Source organism: Porites lutea, chromosome 2 (genome assembly GCF_958299795.1).
Source record: "Porites lutea chromosome 2, jaPorLute2.1, whole genome shotgun sequence".
Taxonomy (NCBI): Eukaryota; Metazoa; Cnidaria; class Anthozoa; order Scleractinia; family Poritidae; genus Porites; species Porites lutea.
Window position 1 is genome coordinate 4125511 of NC_133202.1, and position 23979 is coordinate 4149489.

General features: G+C 39.9%; 1 protein-coding gene across 1 annotated transcript in view; it reads left to right on the plus strand.

The window, feature by feature from the left end:
* LOC140925171 (rotatin-like) overlaps positions 1-23979 on the plus strand; it is a 30473-nt gene that overhangs the window by 772 nt on the left and 5722 nt on the right. The window contains exons 2-25 of the mRNA XM_073375127.1: positions 633-820; positions 1254-1506; positions 2222-2431; positions 2941-3149; positions 4310-4460; positions 4870-4978; positions 5480-5771; positions 6286-6489; positions 7654-7866; positions 9220-9591; positions 11697-12255; positions 12875-13103; positions 14423-14569; positions 15321-15524; positions 15905-16147; positions 17603-17821; positions 18582-18870; positions 19304-19432; positions 19703-19951; positions 20266-20349; positions 21266-21684; positions 22254-22457; positions 23032-23261; positions 23793-23933. Coding sequence (XP_073231228.1) covers positions 633-820; positions 1254-1506; positions 2222-2431; positions 2941-3149; positions 4310-4460; positions 4870-4978; positions 5480-5771; positions 6286-6489; positions 7654-7866; positions 9220-9591; positions 11697-12255; positions 12875-13103; positions 14423-14569; positions 15321-15524; positions 15905-16147; positions 17603-17821; positions 18582-18870; positions 19304-19432; positions 19703-19951; positions 20266-20349; positions 21266-21684; positions 22254-22457; positions 23032-23261; positions 23793-23933 — 5547 coding nt within the window. The remainder of the gene's footprint in view (positions 1-632; positions 821-1253; positions 1507-2221; positions 2432-2940; positions 3150-4309; positions 4461-4869; positions 4979-5479; positions 5772-6285; positions 6490-7653; positions 7867-9219; positions 9592-11696; positions 12256-12874; positions 13104-14422; positions 14570-15320; positions 15525-15904; positions 16148-17602; positions 17822-18581; positions 18871-19303; positions 19433-19702; positions 19952-20265; positions 20350-21265; positions 21685-22253; positions 22458-23031; positions 23262-23792; positions 23934-23979) is intronic.

Here is a 23979-nt window from a genome sequence, read left to right on the forward strand (position 1 = left end):
GAACCTATTTATATTCCTGTTGGTTATGTTTTTGAATTGCGTTTTTCAGCAGGAAGTATTTAACTGATTTCTATGATTTTTGGCATCCTTAATAAAGAATGGTTGAACTTTAAGAAAATGTTATTTATTTTCTTGTAGGTTTAAAAATGTTTGAGATATCAGCATATGTTTTAAACCTAAGTTTTACAAAAATAAATGGTCAAATACAAAGTAGTCCTGATAAATAGAGGTTTTTTAATCTGAGCCTGCATTCAGCATAAAGCTGTTCTTCTTGTAATGCTAACTGTATTTGCCATACGATTCTGGTTACATAGTTTCTTGCAATAAAGCTTTGAGTAAGAATACCCTTTCAGATCTATCTGTGCTTCAACTTTCACAAATGTGTTTGCATAGCATTTTAAGGTTAAATTTGACCAGCACTTTGAGCTGGTTATGTCTCTAGAATTCTGTGCCCTTTCTTCAGCGTCGCTCATGTCACTAGACCATAAAAACTCGCAAGGGGTAAGATTGCTGTGATAAGATAATTACTTATCTTAAGCACAGGAGCGGGTTCGAAAACTCATACTCATACTTAATCGTGTACTCATAGTCAAATCTAAAGTTCCATAATATCTGTACAACTACACCTGCAGGTCATAATGTGCAAGAAATTCGTGTGAGAGCACTGAAGAACATTTTGTTTAAGTTAGACCACAAGCTGGTGTGTGCAGCAGATCTGGTTCATGAAAGGCAGCTGTTGATAAATCTATTGCAATGGTTTAACTTCCCTAACCCTCCACTAAAGAAGGAGGTTTTAAGCATTCTAGAGACTTTGTCCAAGGTAAGTGGAATATATGTAGGAACTGACTACATCAGAAATTAATTTATTAGGAATGGGACAATGATTGTTTTCATTACTGCCATGTCATATCATCATCATCATCATCATCATCATCATCATCATTGTAGGAAGTTGGCTAAGATAGTGAAGACATTTCTTACATATGAGAAAAGTGGCTTACCAATGATGTTCAAAGGTAAATGGAAGTTCCTTGGAAAGCCATTCCTAATGCTCCCATTACTGCCTTCATTTCTGTTGTAATTTAGATTATTATTATTACAAAATTGACCCCCTCCCTGCAGGCTATAAATTGGAGAGTTCAATATTATTATAATTTGCTCATTATATGAAGCACTTTTATGTACAGCCGTAGTAACCTGGTATTATTTGTTCTATTATACACCGTTCTAAGACTTACATACTGTTATTTCAGCCTGTCTCTGGTGCAGAAGGTTTGCTGAGTATTGGTGCAATAGAGTTTCTGTCACACTTGAGACAAGATATTGATCCTGAATTGTACAAGAATGTTGATAATGTGATCCATCAGCTGCTCAGCTTGCCGCAAAAGGATGCAGCAGATCAAGATCAGTTGTGTTTATACAAGGATCATGAAAACTCTGTCAAGAATGATCATCAGCAGTCTTCCGGTACAGGGAGTGTTGAGTTCCTTTTTCTGTATTATTTTTAATTTTTCAAAAAATTATATTATTCTACTAAAAAAAAGAACACAGTTTTCTAAAGGAATCTACTCTTGAGCTAGCCTGTGCCAGAGACAAAACCAAACCTCTTGGTAAGTCTGACTTCATGCCAGCAGCAAAACCCTTGTCCCGCATCTCCAGCTTTGCACCAGCATGAGAGTATGCTACATGGTTGGTCTGTTTAAAAAGCTGTTGTTGATTTGCCAATCAGACTGAGGGGAAATTTGAAACGTACTTTCGATAATTTGTTGAATCCATTGGGGGCCTACAACAAGGATCATGGCACTGCTTCACAGACTTTATAGCTCGGGTTAGATTACATCTGCAAAGCAGGCTACTCTTGCGCATAAATGACAAAATCTACCCACAGATCATTAAAACTAAAATGGGTTAAAATAATGAGAAAAGATTATTTTTAGCATTTTTGATTAACATCATTTAGACCTAAACTACCCATGTTTACCCAGTTGGAACCGTGTCCCTTGCACCTTTTGTAACATAAATAATAATACATTTGAATCAATTTGCATTGTGACTAAAATGGTTTCCCTTTTTGCCCATCATACTTTGCATCAACAAAGTAGTTTTATGGGAAGGCACACCTGTTTCAGTTTTCACTATTTGTCAAGTTTAAAATCAAAGTTGGACCAATGGTTTCATGCTGATACAGTATGAGGCCTTAAAAACTAACTTTTATTTTCAGGCTTTTCAAACACTGGGCAAAGAGAGAAGATATTGCAGACAAAGTCAACATCCTCAAGTGCACAGCTGGCACCTTTTGGAGATGGTTTCCACCCTGCTCGTGGGACAAGTCCTGTTAGAGGATTCTTTGAGGAAAGAGAAGGTCATGATACAACTCAAAGTAGTCTGGTTTCTTCTGTGAAAATGAGCCATAGTACTGAAACGTCTTCAAGTAAGCAGTACACAGTTATTTATTTAGAATTTAGCTCTTATGTGGGATCTTGTGTTATAATTATAGAGGGTGTCGACCGAGAAATTGGTCAAGTGTCGGTCACCGTAAATGTCGATATATTAGCCAAGTATCAGTCTAATTGTTCACACTTAAGGACACTATTTTTGCCTTTCCCACTAAAGACAGGACTACCATTTTATGTGGTCATCTGAGCCATGAGAAGGCCTAGCTGTTTGCAGGGTGAAGGTAGAACCTTTGTCTCTTAGTTGTTTTAAGACTGTGGGTATTGTTCCATTCCTTGGGATCAAATCTGTAACATCCCGCTCTGTAGTCAAAGGCTCTACTGACTGAGTTAGTCCTGCTGCCTAAACAGCAACCTCCTTTGCCATCTTCTTTCACAGTACTGCTTCTTTGTCTGTAATGCCTTCAATGGTCTAAGTTTTACAAAAGGTAAGTTCCCACCTTACTACTTAAAAATCTGTACACACAAGCTGTCATTTTATTTGCAGGAATGAGCTTTAGTGACAGCAAGTCAAGCCTGACATTTGTTCCTTGGCTCTCTTTGTCAGCTAGTGACAGACATATTCTGTCAGTGACAGCGAGCCGCCTACAGAGTCGCAGTTTTTCTCTGGTGTCTAAGTCCTGTGAGTTTCTTAGAAATGTGCTGTTCAAAGATTTTCCTGCTGAAATATTCCTGCACAGACCAAATGTGCTTCAGGTAAAATACAATAATATTATTTATTTGGTTAAATGTTATTAAATTTTAATAAGTTAACCACCACAAAATTCGTGGTCAATTGGTTCATGAGCTTAGCAGTCAAGTGGTTCACAAGCTTGGTGGGCATCCAGCAGTCAATCCCATAAGTGCAGGCTCACATGGTACGTGGTAGCTTTGTCACTACTAGGATTTTTGAGTTCTTTGTTGAGTGTTTGTCCAGCGGTCTATGGAGCGGTTGCTTTAGCGTCTTCCCCTCCTCCCATCCCTTATTTTTCTTCCTTCCACTGTTTCATCAGTGTGACAGGTGCCTGGAATGGGGACTCATGGCTGGGTTGTGGGGATTTGCCACCCATGGGGGCAGTATTCTGATCACAGTGGAAGCCCCTGGGTATCCCAGGCATCCACCTTCTACTTAAGTGAGACAATTGGTTAAATTTATTTTTTTATATGACATGCTTTATTACATCTTTTCTAATGCAACTACATAGCCTCTACATGACAGTTAGGACTTTGCAGTGTAACTACCATTGGTATTACATTGTAAAAATGTTGTCTCAGGTTTAAACAACATTCAACCTGTTAGGGGTACACGTAGCTTCTTGAGAGAGTCAATAACCTTCATGGTAGCCTATACTATAAGCTGACTTGTGGTTTAACCTGACAGTGGCGTATCCAGACCTTCAGATGAGGGGTGGGGGGGGGGGGGGGGTGGGTTGCCATCCACAACCTGAGATAAGGGGTACCCAGTTTTCAAAAAAACTTTTTTTCAGCCTTTTGGGCCTCAGTTTGGTGTAAAAATAAGCGGGGGGAACGGGGTCCCCAGACCCCTCCCCTGGATCCACCACTGCCTGAGAATGAATGTTACCCACAACATTATCACTCATGGAAGTAATACATCAAGAAACAAAATGTACATGTGACCAACCAGCTGAGGTATATAGAGCCTTAATTGTAGGGTGCAAGAAAGTAGTATAGAGAAGTTTACATGGCCAGTTGGAAAAAGGGGTTTTCTCCAATTAAATCTTTCTTCATCCGACTTCAAATTGGGCACTTACATGTATATTAGAGATGGACTGTGATGATTATTTCCAACATGGTGATCAAGCATTTCATAAAGGCAAAAGAATAACCTGCTTGTTTGATTGTTTTGTTCACTTTAGTCTCTCTTGGAGCTTTTACAAAGCAAGATTCCTATAGATGATGACACTAGTATTGTCCATAGTGCCTTACAATGTCTCTGTGACTTAACTCACCATCTTTATGTAAGACTCACTGCAGTGTCTGATCCAGTGCTCTTCTGTCCAGATCAAGGTTTGTAATGGATAATTTCTAACTTGAAACTTTGATCAAAACGGAGAGCAAAACTTCCATGTAGAGATGCACAATGTGCTATCTTTTATGTTGAATTTAGAAACTAATGTTAACAAATGCTGCCAACATGAAAGGTGGTGAAGTGGAGACTAACAAACAAACTTTTACTGTTGATAAAAACAACCATATTTTATTCTGTGCCAGAATAAGAAGGGTATTATTGATTCTGAAAGCTCACATGTTTTTAGCTTGATTTTGTTAGCATAACATTTTAAAAGGGGTTCTGCACAATCTCTTTGTCCATTTTCTGTGACAAGCTTAAGGTGCTTGGTTGAAGAAATATGTGCAATATATTATTATTCTATGTAAAACATTACTAACATTATTTTACTGCTGATAATTTCGACAGATTGTTGGAAGTACAGACACATTTCAGTGTCAGTTGAGACAAACAGTCAAGGTACTGATCAGGAAATGGCTGAACACGTCAGGGAAACTGGGGATGGAGGAGTCGACAGGTGTTTAAACCATTTAAATGTTAAGAACTTAATTTTGCAGTCAATTTATGCCATAGCAGATAACTTTGTAAGATAAACAGTGTAATAGTACATTGGTCAACCCTGCCGTTCCTCAGCTGAAACATCGCCAAGACAGACACTTATATTAGTGGCATTCCCAACAATGACCATCTTTAAGAGGGACCACTGTATTTTTCCACTTTTTAAAATTATACTTTGGCCAGATACAGCTCAAATTTTTGTTCAGAGTTACCCTGCACTATGATAGGGTTATACCTAACTCAGACACTCCCTTTTTAGTACCTTGAGTCCTCCAACACAAAGTACGCACCCTAGAAAGGGAGCCCTGGGCAACGTCCTTTGAATAACCAAAGGTAACTGAAAAAAATGGTGTAAAATCCAACATGGACCTTTTCAGCCCTGGGTGCTCAAAGTTACTTCCAACATTGTCAAGTAGTGCTGACTGTGTAACTGTGATACAACTGTTTGCTTGAATTCTAGTGAGGACCAGTCAAGTTCCAATCTGTCTGACAACAAAGCTTCTCAAGCAAGTGATGATGATGATGATGAGGATGAAATGGTGACAGAGGCGCTTCAGTTTAACCAACTGTCCTTGGAGGAGTATTGCGTGATTCTGCTTGCCAGGGTAGTACCCATGTTCAGAGGTCCACTGTGTGCAGAAACAGGCATCATTGAATCTGCTGTTAACTTGCTCCATGGGGTTTTGAGTATATCAAAGAGAGTTTTTCCTCCTGATCTTTGGAGGAGTGGAACACAGTTAAACTCACTAATGGTTAGTAAAAACACTGTTCAAAACTTCCAACATTTTTTTCTTCATCAGACACTGATAAGGGCTCAATAACCGGTCATTTTGTGCGTCTTTGTTCCTTTGTTTGCATCATGTTGTTTGGAGGGGTATGACTGGGCTCCCTCAAATGGCTGGAAATCAAGCCAAGTGTTGATAAGGAGGGTTTTTTTGGAAGTTTGTCAGACTGCTGTGGGCTATATGGTAGCAACATTTATTTCAAGCACTTCCTGGGTTGCATTCCTAGCAACATATAAAATCCTGGGTACATAGTAGATACTTTTTTGCTAAAGCTATGATTTCCTGGTTGCCCGCAGGCAAGGTGTTGAGTTTCCAGTGGCCACAAGGCTCTGCTAGAGTATTGCCCTGAAATTACCTCCTGAATAACTGAGACTACGTGTAGTGCTATGACTGTTGAGGGCCACATGTATGTGAAATCAATTTTACTCTCTCTTGCTATTGTTTTCTTCTATCTATTTATCTTGTTTCTTTCATATTCCAGGCAACATCACTTATAAATATTATGAAGGGGTTGAGTGAAGGTATAATACACCACATGAAATTTTACATCCAGCTTTTCCAAGATGATCATAGAGAAACAGATACCACACCATCCAAGCAAAGTCTACCAATACACAGATTGACAGTGGTAAATCTGGCAACATTCCTTATGCAGTTTCTTGAGAGCTTGATTCCCCTGGAAATGGTAAGCTAGAAAGTTGTGATAGTGCTGCAATAGTACATGTAACAAGATGATAATAAGCCTGCTATACATGTGAATGAATACCGTGTTCTCTATGCAGGCAGTCTGACATCTGATCAGTCTTTCAGTCATGGTTAAGCAGTGATCATTCAGTGTTCAATCTAGGCCTTGTTTTTGCGTCTTTGACGTGGAATATTTTTTCTCACTCAAAATGAAATTATCGTGGAGTCATACTGATACAAAAAAAAGCTACCTCATATATACGTACTTCCAAAGCAGCAGGCAATGATAACAGTAAAATAATATAAAAAATTGGTGTGCTTACTAGCCCCAAATTAGCATGCGAAATGACTGTCATTTCAGACTACTTGCTTACAGTACTTTGTCAGGCATTCCACCCAATTCAGGAGAGACTGGAGCATACATTTCAACTTTCTGTATACGATGCTTTGCCAATCAATTCACGCTTCATTTGTTGACTTTTTTATTTTGTTTTCACTTCAATATTGAACAACAACAAAAGCTAACGTCATTTTTTACGCTAAAGAAAATAGCAGTTGAACCTGAAAATTAAAGCTTGAAGATAGGCTGGATGAGGATGGCAGTGAAGCTGGAGAACTCAGAAATCTGTTTAATGATGTCTGTTGTTCAAGGTTTCAATATTATAAAAGTCTGACCCAGACTATTTTTGAAATGACCCAATTGAAAATGCCATGTGGGACTATGACCCACTTTGACTATAATTTCTAGCTTGAACACTGCATATTATAAATAATAAACAGCACCAGGCCTTTTAGTGGAACTCATTTGAATGTTAACACCACTAAATCCAACCTAAGTGGAGCACTCAAAAATTAATGATATGTGTTAACTTAGTTTAAAGAGATGGAATAATTAATTAGGGATACTTCCTACTAGCAAACTGCATCTTTTGTAGGTTAAAGAAATTGCCAGGTTAAACCAGTGTTTAACCTAGTTTGAATTAATTTCCTTTGCTTCCTGGCCGCAATTATTCAGATTAGATACAGGAAATCCTTGTTTAACCTGAGAAAGGATTTTACTCACAACATATCTATGTCAGTTTTTGTGTTAGAGACGTTTTTGCTCTTTATTGGATAATTAGCGACTGTTTAATACGAAGACAGCTAATTGAACTTTTTGTTATAGTCTTTTAAAGTGATTCCTTCTGAAGTTACAACAGTCCTGTGGTTCCTTTCCATGGATGAACTCTTGGCTATCACTCACTGTCACCTACAGCCTGTGGCAATGAAATTCCTGGCTACTCTGGATCCTTATTCTCACAAACTCTGTCTTTTCACCCAAGACATATGCAAGTCAATGGCGAGCACATGCAAGTTTTTGAAGACCTGTAGAGTCAAGGTGCTTTGTACTGATTGTTGTGTGTCCATACACAGATCCCATTTTTGAAGACTGAGAAAAGGCCAGTTAGAAACAAGAGGAAAAGTGGGCCTTGTTAGCTTCCGCAAAAACTTCCGGGACTGTTACTGGGGATGCGCCGGTCAGCTATTGGCCAATTTGTTTTACCTGTCCCCAGTAACACTCCCAGGGGCCTGTTTCTCGCAAGTCCCAGTAACTTTTCGGGCCCGAAATCAAACATTCAAGTCGAAATTTAAAGAATAAGAGTGTGAGTTCAGGCTAGCAAACTACTCCATTTTGTTTCACTAACTGATAGTTTTATCATGTTAGATGCAAAACTATTGAAACCTCGATCTTTTATGTAAACGGAGACAGCTTACCGGGCCTGTTAATTATCGGGACTTTTAAGAAACGGGCCCCAGAATTCTTTGAGAAAGTTAACTTAGCCCATTTTTCTGCTCAATTTTAAAGTAGCGAGTTAGGATGCATATTTACTGGGGAACTATTCCCATGAGCTGCCTCTGGGTCTTTGAGGATGACAGCTTTTTAATATCAAAGCAAGCGGATGTTTCAGCCTAATTTATACAATCTGCAGTTTGTTAATACTTTTAAACCTAATAGTGGCCAATGTAACAGGTGCCCAAAAATTCCAAATTTCTTTTTGTTTAAAAGAATGTAAATGTTTTAAGAACTAGCACTGTGCTCTAGCAGTGTCTTTTGGTGGCTGGTGCCTTTTTTTTGGTCTTGGGCAACTGGGAAATCCTCTATTTTTTTTTTCGTAGAAATCATAAGCTGGGCACCCTGGATTTCACAGGTTCAGAGCCCTGGACTCACTTCATTTTTTCTTAGAGCACAGCCTTGAAGAACCATGCAAAAGCTCTGTCAAAGAGGTTTTAAATAGTAACACCACAGGATTTCATCCACAGATTACTTACATGTCGGAGTGACAAATCATCCGGCTGATAACTTGTTTTCGGGGTGAAAGGGTTAATCAAGGTTGTATAACCCTTCAAGTCCCAGTATCCACAATGACATGCAAATTCTGTCCATACATTTCTTTGAAAAATTAGTTGATAGAATTTGTTAAAAGATCAAAGCATTTTCCCCTTTGGTAATTTTTATTGATTCTCGCAACCTTTCTACATGATTATGTATTGCTATTGTCAGTAGAAAACTTATTTTGGTCATGCTTGTGACTCTAGGGAATTGAAAGAACAACTGTAGTAGATTTGATCACGTTATGCCATTGGCAACAACAGAAAATTAAAATAAACAAATGAAGCTAAAATAAAAGATGAATACATTACTACACTGTAGTACAGTGTTTTGGTTTTCACACTTCTTTTTCTTTCATAGGAATTAAGGAGCTCTCTAAAAGAACTGTGTGACTTGGTAGAAATGTCTGTGTCTAGCGTGACCTATCACAAACACTCAGGGTTTATCTGTGAGGCTGTGAAGATCTGCAGTGATGTCTGCAATCCAGTAACTGGGGCAGATGAAAGAGCCATTCCTGTTTGCCACAAGATAGTGTTGCAGTTGCTTGCACATCCTGATCCTGATGTCCGATTACAAGCTTACAAAGAGTCTCTGAATCTAGTGAAGGAAGCCTGCAGTGTTAGTCATGTTACTGAACCATTGTCCATTATTTGTCAGAAAGCTTTGTTTCTGTTGAACAGGGCTGTGCTGCATCAAATCTGCTGCTTTGGAGTTTATGATGAAGAAGGGAAGGTATGATGTGTACGGTAGTTTCGAAAACGAAGCACTCGAAAACGAAGACCGAAGCACGAAGCACCCAAATCTCGAAAACGAAGCACCCAAAACTTGAAAACGAAGCACCCTAAACCTTCGAAAGCGAAGCACCCAAAACTCGAAAACGAAGCACCCTAGATCGAAAACGAAGACCACAAAATCTCGAAAACGAAGCACTCAAATCTCGAAAACGAAGTACCCAAAACTTGAAACCACTGTAGGCTGTACGTCTTGCATGACGCAATCCGAATCAGGTGGAGGCAGCGCAGCGGATGCGTCCGCACCTCCAAAGGTCCACAAAATCCATCCCAAGGTTTTATAAGAGCCTGCCAACTGTTTAACTGAACGTTTCTAGATGGGATATAGTGTATTAATTTTATTATTGGTCTCGCTATACTTGATACGTCTTACCTTAATATGCGTTTTTTCGGTACACATGCATGTTTACGTAGACTTGAAAAAACTGTCCGTCAGCAGATTTTGGCGTATTCAAGTACGCGTGAGCAGTAACACAAAAGGTCTGAAACGAGGCTGAAAACGGAGTGTGAGGCTCGCGCGTATTACTCTTACGCCACGCTTTACCGACTTCTTTACTGGTTTTTGAGAAAAAAACCGACTGTTTTGCAGTCTACCATATCGGATATTTATGCCACTGCGTGATCAGATCAGATCAGATCCAGGCAGAATTTGTTCTAGGGTAATAGCCTGGGATCAGGCTCTATGGTGGGGAACAGGAGAATTTGAAATAAAAGGAGCGAATAAAAAAAGGAGAGTTAAGCTACTGAGAAGGAGGTCGGTGGGGCGAAGCCTGAAGATATGCTTTTTATCCCACCGATCCATCCTTAACTACACTAATTTGCAAATGGCCTTTAACGAGGAATGGAATAGAAAACGCTCATCATTTTGTACGGGGATACTTGCAGTACAGTAATACGGCAATACAGTAATATTCTAGAAATAGTTTGGGCGTTCTCAGTTTTCTGATCACGTCCAAAACATAGCCTTCCACCGGGCCTCCCACTCAGCGGCGGAAATGCATTTACAACTTGAGTAGATTTGAACTGCATTCGATTCGTTATCGAATACTCGTTATCGCGCTTGATTTCTGCTGTATTTACATTGGTCTCGTGCTTATAAAGGACAGACCGGTGTCGAGTTTTTGGGTGCTTCGTTTTCGAGTTTTGGGTGCATCGTTTTCGAGATTTAGGGTGCTTCGTTTTCGATCTAGGGTGCTTCGTTTTCGATCTAGGGTGCTTCGTTTTCGAGATTTGGGTGCTTCGTTTTCGAGTTTTGGGTGCTTCGTGCTTCGGTCTTCGTTTTCGAGTGCTTCGTTTTCGAAACTACCTGATGTGTACAGTACATATGGCTTATTCTCTGGCCAGGTCTTTTTCATGAATCAAGGTAGCTCAAACAGTTATAGACCCCCTGGCTTACAAAATTGTCACTGTTGTTACCACCTACTTGTCACTGATCATTTGCTACTGAAACACCACTGAACACCAGCCTATCAGCACATTGTGATTTTGACCTTTGATTGTGAACTTGATTAGGCATTTCAAACATTGTCCATGATCATGTTGGTATGACTGCCATAAATTTTTCTACCCGGATCACCATCTATCACAAATGTGGCAATTTCAACCCTTACCAGCCTTATTGCACTCCCTTCACATCATGATCACGGTCACTGTCTCCAATGACCAGCTTGTTAATTTCAGTTGCCATGCTACATGCATGTGTTTTGCACCTACAATGTAGCTTATCTCTTCAAGCTGTTCTGTTTTTTTGAAAGTGATCACTATCAGTGCACTGAGATCAGAGTCGTCTTGTTAACCATGGGCCTTCAGTACAAATAAACATTGTTGCTGTTGTGAGAATCTTGATCGCTCTGAGCTAAATTAATCATGATCATGGTATTGCTTCAGCTGTACAATTGTATTTACATCAAGGCTATTACCAGCACATGGTAGTTGTGATCATCACGATTGCTATCGTGATCATCTCATCAGGTTTGAATAAAGTTTCCGATCATTATGTAAATTTTGCTGAAGCGTTACACTTACTTTAAATTCTGCTTTTCACAGATCAGTGATTCAGCTTTAGAGCTCATCACTACTCTGCTACTTGGCCGTCTAAGCATGAGTGGAGAACTTTGGAAGAAGTTACTAGATGGGTTGGTTGCATCTCTACCTCAGCTTCAAGGTTGTGTTCTTATAGATCCTGGGCTGGACCAATGTATACTGGAGCTTGTAGCTACACTTGGTGTTACTGGAGGACATGTATCTGCTGAAGGAGACATAGTAACTTTACCAGCACTAGACAGGCTGAGAGGAGCACTGCGACTCATGTTTGTCACTGACTCTAAGCTACGGACCAAAGGCTTTGAATCAGTTGTATGGAGTCTCACAAATGAAGCAAGTCGTGAAAAAAGAAAGAGCTTGGTTCATGGAATCCATGCAGAGAAAGCTGCAGACTTATTTATGGTAGATCAGATTACCTCTGCTGTAAATGCACATGTTCCTGTATCACATACAAGTGTGGAGACAAGTGAAGTTCTTAACCTACAGTCCATATTGGCTTCTTCACCCCTAGATGTGGCATTAAGGAAGTCTTCGGCTCAGCAGCTAGCCATTATTTTACAAGGTATCAAAGATTTAATGAAAATGAAGAGCAGCAATGTTGCAATATTCACAGCATCACCATAGTGAGTGATAAATGGTTACTAAAATCATCTGTTATCTCTTAAAGGTTTGTACTGCAATCATTATGAAGGGTGACTGTAAGCATGATTCAGCTAGTGCTGTCAATTTTAAGCAAAACTAGCACCCCTCTTATTGCCTGTCAGGAAATGAAATTTGATGACTTAAATTAGGAGATTAAGGAGTCAAAAAAATAAATGCCTTATTTGATGACTTGCAAATAATGAATGTAGATCTATACATATTTTTTATTAAATGCATAAAACTACCATATCACAAGAACCAGCGTGCCTGTCTGATAAACTGCATCATTTCCTTTCAAAAATTTGTGCCTGAGGATGTGTGCTCCATGCAGGAAAAAAATCATATTCTCTCCTTAACTGTATGAAAGCTCATTTTTAACGTTGTAATTGAAATTTGAAAAAATAATTTGTAGTCTCAAAAAGTCTGAGAATTTTTAGCATTGTAGTATTGTATTTGTAGTATTATATCATATTCTCTCCTTCCCTGCAATGTTCAGTAGTACTCTGCTTCAGTCTTTTTTGTGACTTGCATTTTTTTAGACCCACAGTGGCACGAACCTCTGCTGAAGGAACACACAGATGAAGTGTGCATAGCCATCCTTTCAGAAATAATGGAACAAGATGGCCCACTACACTCTTCAACCACACCCTACCCCAGGGTGGAGCTTGTACCTCCTTGTTTGACCATCCTACGACTGCTGGCAGAGTACAATGCTTCCTGTAGGCACAGGCTGGCCACAAAGTACTCCACATATACTTTAGTTACAAGGTACATGTAAGCAGTTGGTTGCTTGGTGATTTTTTAAGCAACTATCAAAGCATTGGGAAAAGTGTACTTACAGTGGCAATAAAGAAGACTTTTTTACATTTTCAGGTCATGAAAGCCAATCTAAAATTAAACCACTTAGCCTTTAAACTCAGTGCATCCTTAGCTAGTTTTCCAAAGAGCTTGGGCTTATGACTTCACTCCTCAACTGCACCCTACCTTGTATCTTCTTTTCTAAGCTCTTGATCTGAGACAACTGTACAGTGTTTCCTTTTGGCACATAAGATACTTCATACTCTTGTTACAAGGTTAACCTGCCACTGAAATTAATTTTATTATCTTTTCAGAACTAGTGGAACACCCAAGTTACTAACATATATACTTACAATACCACTAGAGATGGAATATATGATTATATAGATAAGTTACTTGGGCTGAAAATGCTATTTATAGCAAGTGTTTTTGTTAGTCCTGCATTATACTGTTTGTTGATGTCTGCTGTTAATTGTTGCTGAAACCTTTAATGTCAATATGCCTTCATCACAAGTGGAGGCTGGGTGACTGAGATCATAAACCTTAATTCAGGAATTGCCTCTCCTACCCACATACAGGTGTACCCTATCCCACTGAAACCATAGATTCAAAGGAAATGTGAATTAGTACGTGTAATCAAATGGTGACGAGTGAAATTAGGGAGTAATTTCTCGCGCGTTTTGTCCAAATCCTTATAATTTCCCAACCCTTTAGGCGAAGGAAATTACAATTACAAATTACAAATTATTCCCTAATTTCACGAGTATACCATTTGGTTACCTATTAATATCATGGGTGACGAATTACGTTAGCAATCTTGGATTTTTGACATGTTTTCCTGGATCATATCGATCGAGAACTCCTGCACTCTCTCAAACGTTTAGAGCTTAAATTTGGCTTAAGTTCAGAGTTTTTCGACAAAATACCTGTTAGAATCCTTCTTGATTTGCCCCTTCGTGTGTTCAGGTTTTCTAAAGCGTCTTTTTTGCCCTGACGTCTTCATTCATGACATTTTAAAACTTCGTTGCCATCTTGACCCTGAGACGTACGGAAGGTTGCCATGGCAATTTTGTAATTTCACATGTGAAATTACAAATTAACGCTGAAACTTCACGCCAAAATTAAGGAGTAATTTGGTGGTAATAATGATGATAACATAAGGGTACATACATTTACTTTAAAAATGAATCAATGATCAACTAGGTTACAGTAATATGTTTTTTGTAGTTAAATCTATGATAAATACTGATTTGTACGGACAAAAGGCTCATATCATCTTCTTGTTTTAGGTGTGCTCTCTTATGCCAGTCCAGTGGTCAAGTTAGGTATGAGGCTGCTTGCCTGATGGTTCTCCTGCTCTTTGATGAAGTTGCTATGGCATTGCCTGACAAAGTTAACAGCATTCCTTTCAGTTTGCCAAAGTCTTTAGTGAGAAGGTAGGTCTCAGGCTTCGCTTGCTCAAATGCTAGACAGCGCTATCCACCAGATAAGTATTAAGGAAACGGTTAACCAACTGCATTTAATGTACAGTGGAGTGTGGTTTATCCAGCGGATAACTTTATGCACATTTTGGACAACTGAGGCCTGATGTTAAGTTTGTGGGAGGTGTGCACCACAAATGACAAAGTTTTGTCTGAATGTAGCATGAATTTGCTTTGGGTTATCTGATGCCGTTTAATAGAGTGCCATGGCTATACTTTTGAAAGCATTATCTATAGATCCTTCACCAAAAAATAAAGTGTAGACAATTTTGGCGGCTTGACCATCCTGGTGGAAGAGCTGTTTTCCATGTTTGGTTGTAAGATTGAACACACCATCAGAATAGGAGTTGAGCAAACGTGGTGGCCATGCGAGTGCTTTTATTATACAAGGTACAACACTTGGGAAGTAATGTCTACTACAGTATTCAGGAGTCAATTTGATAAAACATTTACAAGTGTGTAACCATTGTTCTAAAACAAAATTGTTCCCTGAAAAGCTTTATTTGGTCAGTGAATTATTTTACCTTTACAACTGCTCCTGCGTAGAATTTAGTCTACAGACCTACATACCACCTCTCTATAATTCTGGGAGTCAAATGTTTAGCTTACTAAATTTGTTATTTGCAAGCAAACTGTTCATTTTGTACCTTTTTTTTGGGCAATGTGGGTGTTTTTTAGAGCTAACTACTTTGCATCTGCTCCACAGATATCAGTTCCCGTTTGCTCCACCTGTCCACACCCCTGTCAGTGTTCATCAAGTACCAGACTTCCAGCTTAAAGACTCGCTCACTTCAGAACCAGCTGTTTCCAGGCTAAGGGTGGCCTGGAACCTAGGTTGGCATGAAAATATTGAGAACCTGTCTAGAGTAAAAGGTGTGGCGGACAAAAGGCAGTCAGACAGAAATGTGGGGTGAGGATACAGAATATCTGCAGCTTTTGAATCAATAAGTTTTAGTAACATTTAAACAGCATCAGACATCTTGATAATGTAGTGCAATTAATGTACATACCTTTTTCTCTTAAAGGAAAGGTGTTTTATGGAAGACGTAATCTTCATTTCTTAGCCTCCTTTGGAAAACAAGGATTCAAATTCACCAAACACCGACATTTTGCAAACTGATATGAACCTTCAATAGAGGATGACATGGAGCTGCAAGTACAATTTGCATGATAGATATCCGTATTCTTCACTTTTTTTTTCCTTTGTTTAAACTCATATGCCAAAACAAAGGAAAATAAATTTTAGACTAACTACAAAATTACACTACAACATCCACATGAACCTTGTAGGTACTGGCCAGTATTGGAGTGGAGGAATCTTGATGCAGATTTGCTCAATTGTAGCCATGTTGCCATTGCACTGAGTAATCAGCTGCAATGTATGGAGAATGCGAGCTCTCATTATGATGCAAAAGTAGCTCTCAGTAAAATTATGGCACACCTACTAGCTGATAAAGGAGCAAAGCCTGGTGTATACCAAAGGCTTTCGGTGGAGGCCTTCTACACGTTGAAGTGGGAAGCAGCATTTGAAAGGTATATCCTATAGAGAAACATATTTGTTAACCCTCAGGTAAGGTGACCGAGTCATGGAGAAGTGAATGGTGTAACTTGAAACAAAACGTTTGTTGCATCAAAAGTGAAAGAAAATTGTTTTGATGTCAAGGGCCGGAACTCAAGTTTATGTCTTTATTACGCATGTTTGCCCTGTTCTGTTTACAGCAACATCTTCTCTTTAAACTGTACCTGTTCGTAAATGATGTAAAGTAGTTATTTAAACTGTAGGCGATCTTGTTTGCACACATTTGAGCTGTTAACATCTGCCATTAACCGTATTTTTTGCACAAAAGTGCCGACCATCATTTCTTTAGTGGGGTCCACCTTTACATTAGGGAAGTATCGTCTACGTAGAAATGGTTTTATGTTTACTTTTGACTTTGTGTCTGGAAAACGTTGTGCTATTTATTTGAAGCGTCAACTCTTAGCATCTGGATTAAGCATTGTATTCTGCAAAAAGTGATAAGACTTACCTTTTACCACATATTCTGAGCTGCACCAACGCTGTGCCCAAGAAAAATTCTGGGGAACCTATTCTTCACAAAGCTGAGATTTCCTAGTCTTGTTGGATCATTTTAGGTTTCTGGGAAACTGTGCACCTACTCGTCCCCTAAGCCATCATTTTGCCCTAAGTGAGAAGTAAGTGTTAATGTTAGCTTAGGGTAGGGGTAGGTGGGTAGTTTCTGAGAAACCTAAATTGACCTGTCTTGCTCAAGAGCAAAAGCTAGGTACCAGGGGCCCCCAGGTGCTGCTAGAGCACATCCCTGTGCACAGTATAATAATATTGAGATCCTACAATGATTCATTTTGCAATTTTTGTCTCACCAAATTTGCTCTTCTGGACCTAGTTGTTCAAAAGGTGGATAACGCTATCCACCGGATAAATCTCTATCCAGTGGATAGTGCAATTGTTTTCCCTAATACTTATCCAATGGATAGTGATTTATCTGGCCCCGGTTGTTCAAAAGTCGGGTAGCGCTATCCATTGGATAAATCACAATCTACTGGATAAGTATTAGGGATTATTATGAGGGCCTTAGGTTAGAAAAGTGTAATAGGTTATTGCGCTTCCCTCTTTAAATAAAGTTATTGTATTGTATTGTATTGAAACCAATTGCACTATCCAGCGGATAAGTATTAGGGAAACCAATTGCGCTATCCAGTGGATAGACATTTATCCGATGGAAAGCGCTATCCACCTTTTGAACAACTGGGGCCTGGCCCCGGTTGTTCAAACGTTGGATAGCGCTATCCAGCGGATAGCGTAATTGATTTCCGTAATACTTATCGGCTGGATAGTGATTTATCCGGTGGATAGCGCTATCCAACGTTTGAACAACCGGGGCCTGGTGGATAGTGCTATCTAACGTTTGAACAACCGGGACCTGTAGTGTATAATGTCTCAAAGGAATAGTTGTCCTTTTGACTATACAGATACCTTCAGGTAGTGCCAAACAGCGGAGATGATGACAGTCTGCTGATAGAACTGCTCCATGTGTTAGATATTATCCTTTCCAGTCCTCATCAGCCTCCAGAGCCTGTGGTGGCCTGGGTAGCAAGAACTGTATTACATAAAGATGGACCACAGATGACTCTACTGCGAAATGTTCAAGCAAGTGGTGCAAACTCACACACTGTCTCCGAGTCAAAAAAGTACAGTACTCCATTTGTTGTCATGGTTGCTAGTTAGTCGAGTAGAACCTCTATATACAGGTTTAGCCAAGGCCAAAGGCGAAGCTCCCGTTAATGAATTTCTAATTAACTTCAAACAATAAACTTGTAACCATTGCAAAGAAATCCACTTGGAGTTGAGCCTGCGATCAGTTGAAAACTAGCATCTCTTCAGCGGATAACTTCAAAAAAAACACGCAACCTCAATGGGTCGACACCTGAACCCGCAATATGGTCATGTGATACCGGTCAGCGGATACCCTGTTTTGACAGCTGTCGGTTGACCACAACATGGATGTGCAATGTCAGGTTGCAGGCTCCCACACTAGCTAGAAAGTGTGAGATTTCACATTGATTGTCCCGTGGTGCAGACAGACGGACGTGTGTCACGTGAACACCAAAATTTTTCAGGTGGATAGATAACCAAATTTTCCCAGCCAAGGAGCTTCGCGCGCGCGTGGAGCCTCCTTATGAAGTGTTTTACAAATTAACAAATACATTTTTATAGGGATGGCATTAGCTAGGAATGATCAGGTGTAATGCTCTGAGTGTCATAAAAGTAGTGACGTCCACCTCAAGGAACGTACCACTGTGTCAAAGCTTGGCTTTTGCCTATGACATGAGAAAAACAACCTGGGTTCCAAAAATCAGAGACTAGTTCCACACTGGCCAGTAAAACTGATTTGGCATTGCCTTGAACGCTTAAAGTGTTATACTCATGTGCACCAAATTTTATTTGCAGAGCACTGCGTAAACATCTGCTCTCTTTCCTGGTGACTTTGGTTAAGTGTCTGTCTCAGCACACCAAAGGCTGGAGGTTGGATAAAGAACGAATTTTCATAGGAGACTTAGCTTATGCACTGGCCCTGAATCTTGATCTAGCAGATAACCCACAGTTTTATGATCTTCCGGTGCTTGAGACCTCGCTAGTCTGCTTAGTACATGTCACTGCCCAGCCTCACTGGAGTTCCTATTCTAAATACTCTCAAGGGATGAGCCTTTGTCTGCAACTTATGTCCTCATTGATACAGGCAAGTGTTTCAAGTAAAGCAATGTTCAAGTCAATCGTAAATAAGCATTTGTTAAATAACCACAGATAGAGATCGTGATTTTGATCATCATCATCATCATCATCATGATTGTAGTAGTTGTTGTAATATTTAATTGAGGGAGCTCTTTCCTTATAAGCCCATTGGTTTTCCATGGGCTTCCTTGCCATTAGCTTTTAAATATTTAGAACTTCTTGTTTTGTATATCTTTATGGCAAAACAATAAACTGAACTGAACTGATCATCATCATCACCATCAAGACCATCATAATTCAACTGCAAACAAAACAAACAATCCTAGTAGCCCTGCTTTGAGGTATTCAATTCAATTAACAGTTGAAATCCTTTTCTTCTGTGATCTTTAAGGCCAATCAACCAATACGATTTGGTTTGACTCTTCTGTTATCTTCCCCAGGTCGTTTTAGCTTTCCATGCTGGCAGACTTGGTGCCAGTTCATCTTTTATGGGTAAAGGTGTTACATATTATTCCAGTCTATGTTTGGCTCACCTCACTCATGAGATGGCTGTCATTGATCCCACACAAGTAAGTCATTGTTTGAGTTACTACAGTCTCAGTCAAAATTAATGAGACACTTTGCTGTCTTCTTGCCCCCCATCCCCCCCTCCCCCAACCAATGTTGGTGTGTAAGATGTGGTGAGTTAACTGCGATAACCAACATTGGCAGGACGAGGACACGGGCCAGAAGTTAAAAACATAATTTTGTCTGAGACTGTAGGTTTGAGTAACTATTTGAAGAAGTAGATTAAAATGGCGGTAGGTATAACAAATTACTTACTGTTTTTTTTTTCATAGAGGTGGGTTTCACATTGGTTAAGAACTCAAGACCCTCAAGAACAGCCACTTTCTTGGCTTGTACCTTTGTTAACAGACCGATGGCCAGATATTCGTTGGACTGGCCTTTCTATTTGTACAAGCCTTGCAGTCAGTGAGCAAGGGAGAGAAGTACTTAAAGTTGCTGGGCAGAAATTTGTAGGGGGCTTATGGAACTTTGTTCTTACCATTCTGTTGGATGAAATGGAATGTGGTCTTGTTAGACAACAGGTTGGTTTGATTTGTTGAAGTATTCCAATTCTTTCTTTCACCAGCTATGACCTAGCCTTCTGCGTCGTAGAAGTAATTTAACCTGGGTTAGTAACGTCTGCGAAGCTTTCTTAGAAGTAGACTACTTTGTTCTTGAGTTATCACCTTCGCTCCAAAATTAAATATTTGTCTAGAGTCCGATTTTAAGCCGTTTGGGTGAATAAATTACATTACCCTAGATTTATGGTCAACTTTTCTGTCTTTTTAATATTTATTTACTTACAGGCTTTTAGTTGTTGTTCAAGTGTGCATGAATTGTTTTCTTTGCTATTTAGGCAGGCCTACTGTTTTGCAGTTTGGTCAGTGGTCTGTCGCCTGCAAATGCTGTCACTGAGTCTAAACAACTAGACCAACCCAAGGTAAAGACCTATTTTACAGTCAAGCCAGGTCAAGCGTACCCTCCAAGATTTCTGTAATGAATTTATTATTCGAAAGTTGAATCCGTTGGCAGTTGTAGATTTCAGATTCATCTCGGTATTCTTGCATGTGTAATGAGCCGTGAATTCACACGCGAGTCAGTTACGAAATTTCTACCTGCTCAGTTCAGCTGTCAGTTTTCCTGAATCTGATGCAAATGTCTTCTAAGAAATTTAATCCATTCAAAGATTTTCAATCTGATCAAATACAGAGAAGTTCTCGTAAAATATTCACTGCTCACTACGCATGCAGGAATGCCGATTTGAAGTTGACACTAGTTTTGGAAACGACTAACGGATTCATTTTTCAAATAATCAGTTCATGAATAGAATCCTGGGGGGTACGCATGACCTGCCTTGACTGTAATTGCCAGTCGTTGTAGAGACGGATTTCCTCTTGATGAATTCGTTTTGTTGGCTCTTTGATAAATCCTTAATTGACCAAGTTATCGCGCTACAAATAGCTTAACAGGGTTCGTACATGTCATGGAAAATGAAATTCTTAAATTTCATGACTTTCCAGGCCTGGAAAGTCATGGAAAATTGTTTGGTAGATTATTTTTTGCAGATGTCAAAGCAAAGACAAAGAAAGATAGAGACACGCAATTAAATGTCGCGAATGAAGCCATCATGGTGGACACCAGAGCCTGTGTCTGTTGAACTGAATTACATCTGATGGTAAAAAATATCACCAAAAACAAGAATAGTTTTGAAAATTTTCAAAAGTGACAGCTAGAAACTAAGGTCATGGAAAAAGTCGCGGAAAGTCGCTCAAAAGAGTACGAACCCTGGTTAGTATTTTCCCCACGTTTGTATGAACCCCCTTGATAGTAAGGCGTGTTCTTTGTTTTGTTTTTAGAATGGCTCCAAGGGAACTCAAGTTGTTCTCTCCTTACTTGATCAATTCAAGTTTTTCCAGAAGCTCTTCAACATGCTCTCTATCGGTACTTTTCCATTGACGGACTCACATGGAACAAACAGGGCCTGCCAGAGCTCTGCTACAGCATCCGTCTCATCAAGCACCGATACAGACATTCCTTACAAGCCCCTTAGTTCAACGTCCCGATCCCAATCACAGCCTGGCAGTGTGAGCTCGGAGGCCCAAACAACTACCACTGAATCAGCTAATGGCAAAGTTAGCCCAGGAGTCGTCTCTGTTGCTTCTCACACCTCTAGTACCCTGCTGTCAGGGGTGTCGTCATCCGCACCGGAAACACAGCTCTCAAGGACACCCACTTCACTAGTGCCACTAATTAATGAAAGAGGTCTTCCAAGTGGGTATGTTCTTGCGTACTTTGCGACTCCCAGGCTGGCTTAAACAGGATTTATTCCACGAATTGGCTCGTTGGGCCCCTTTCTAAGAATGTTAAAGGTCTTTTTTTTTAGAACGGAGACGTAAAGTATTTTTAGATTTGCTTAACGTCTGCCTCTTAGCACTGTTCTCTTTATAGATCTAAATCAACTGTAAGCACAGATTTTCATCGAGTCGTTTCAGCAAAAACAAGTCAGCCTTCCTTTCTCCCTTTACTTTTGAACATGAGATGATTAGTTTATTTGAATCAAATCACGACCCAAAAAGTTGTTAAGAGTAAAGAAATGCACGCCTCTAAAGACACAGGTGTGCTCTATGATATTTTTTTTTTGTTTCACAAGCCAAAGCCCTGAGGATGGTTAATTCCAACAGAAGACAACTTTAAGAATGTGGACACACGCTTCCAACGTTGTTTTTGGGGTGGGGGAGTTGGGCATGTGTAATTTGGAAAAAAGCCTCACAAATGCAAATGTGTACCAAGACTTTTGTCCATGATTGTAGTTATACCTGATCAGATCTGTTCTGTTGGTTTCAGTATGTCCAGTGCAAGCAGCAGCAATGTGAGTAGTTCAGCACGTTCCACGGCAACATCAGAAAATACATCAGTGTATACAGGATCCTCAGTCACCCCAGGACTTATTGGTACAATGGCGCGCCTGTTGCACAACTTAGTTTTCCTGTCTCCTGGGCATATTATTACAGCTCTTAACAAGGCTGAGATTCTGAACTTGCTAATTGAGTAAGTATTTGAAGGAGAAATACACCGGACTCGCGATTTTATCGAAGGGCGAGAAAATTTGGGGTAAAGATACATGTACCTTGTTAGACCGGGGAAGGAATGTTTTCAGTCAGTTTATCAAGAGGTTCGAGAACTTATCAGCAAGTGCAATGATAAGATTAATAGGAGTCATCAACAACATTGTCACCATCATCGTCAGCAGCAGCAGAAGCAACAGCAACAAACAGGAGCTCCTGCATCAACTGAATTATTATCTAAAATGTTGTCAACTTCATTATCAATGACGTCATCGGCCTCATTATCATCATCATCATCAACACTAACATCATCGTCATTATCAACATACTCATCACCATACCTTGTCAATAACCATCTTTCTCCTGGAATAGTCTTTCAGTATTAGATTGAAAAAATACATTCATGCACACAAACAGCACTAACTTAAAACTTTTTGAGGCGGCTATCTCCACGTGGCAAGAGACAGGATGCCGACGACTACCTCTCCCCAGGTATGGATTAATATGGTCCTGTTTTGTAGTCTTTTACCATTAAACGTTTCTTTTTTTGTCCACAGCCATATTGAATGCTCAAGAGTGCAAAGCTTCCTCAGTGATAAAGACTCCTTGCCTCTGTCCACTGCAGCCAGAGTGGTTATCAAGGAAATACTCTCTATGTACAGCGATATTTTGGCGTTCCTTCACTCTGTTGTGCAACTGAATACTATCTTCTGTTTCAATTTGTTGCAAGACCAGGAAGCTCTTGACAGGATTGTGCAGTTATTTTCAATATCTTGCCCTTGCGCAGGTTAGCCCCTCCTAATGTACGTCACTTCTTTAAGTGTCACAATAAGAAGCTAGGTATCTAATGCTTAATTGGGAACATTTTAAGATTCTTAGAAACTTGCCACATAACCCCCGATTCTATCCACCAGAGTGACGATGGGTACTTTACAGTTGTGGTGCCTACATAAAGTAATTCCTTATTCCTTATCAAGGAGTGACCGCAGTGGACCGCAGTGATTAGGGTGCGACGAGGAGCTTCGTCGGCCACAGGCCGACACGTCTTCGGCCGAAGGCCGAAGAAACGAGCGGCGAAGCCGCGAGAAAACACAAAAGCACTGAAAATATTGATTAGGGCATTGACTAAAGAGATTAGGCACTGACTTGAGATGGTTGTTGGGGTTGTCACTATAAATCTGTAAATCAGAAACGTTCTGGCCAGAACATCCGCCATGGTGTAGTGATATGGACTACAATCCCTGCGCCCTGAGTCGATTTCTAATAATGCCTTTTTAAAAGTTTGAAGAGACTTATCAGTGTTACTGATCATTCACAGATGACCCTCTTCAAAACCTCGTTTACGCTGCATGGGAGAGCGTATGCAGGCTCCTGGTTACACTGCTGCAGAAGCAAGGCCAGCTGTCTGTTCCTAGCGTGGTTGAAGAGACAGTATTTAGCAACTGGAGTTTATTCACAGGTAGATTGTGATAATGATCTTTAAATTAGTAACAAATAGCCTTTGC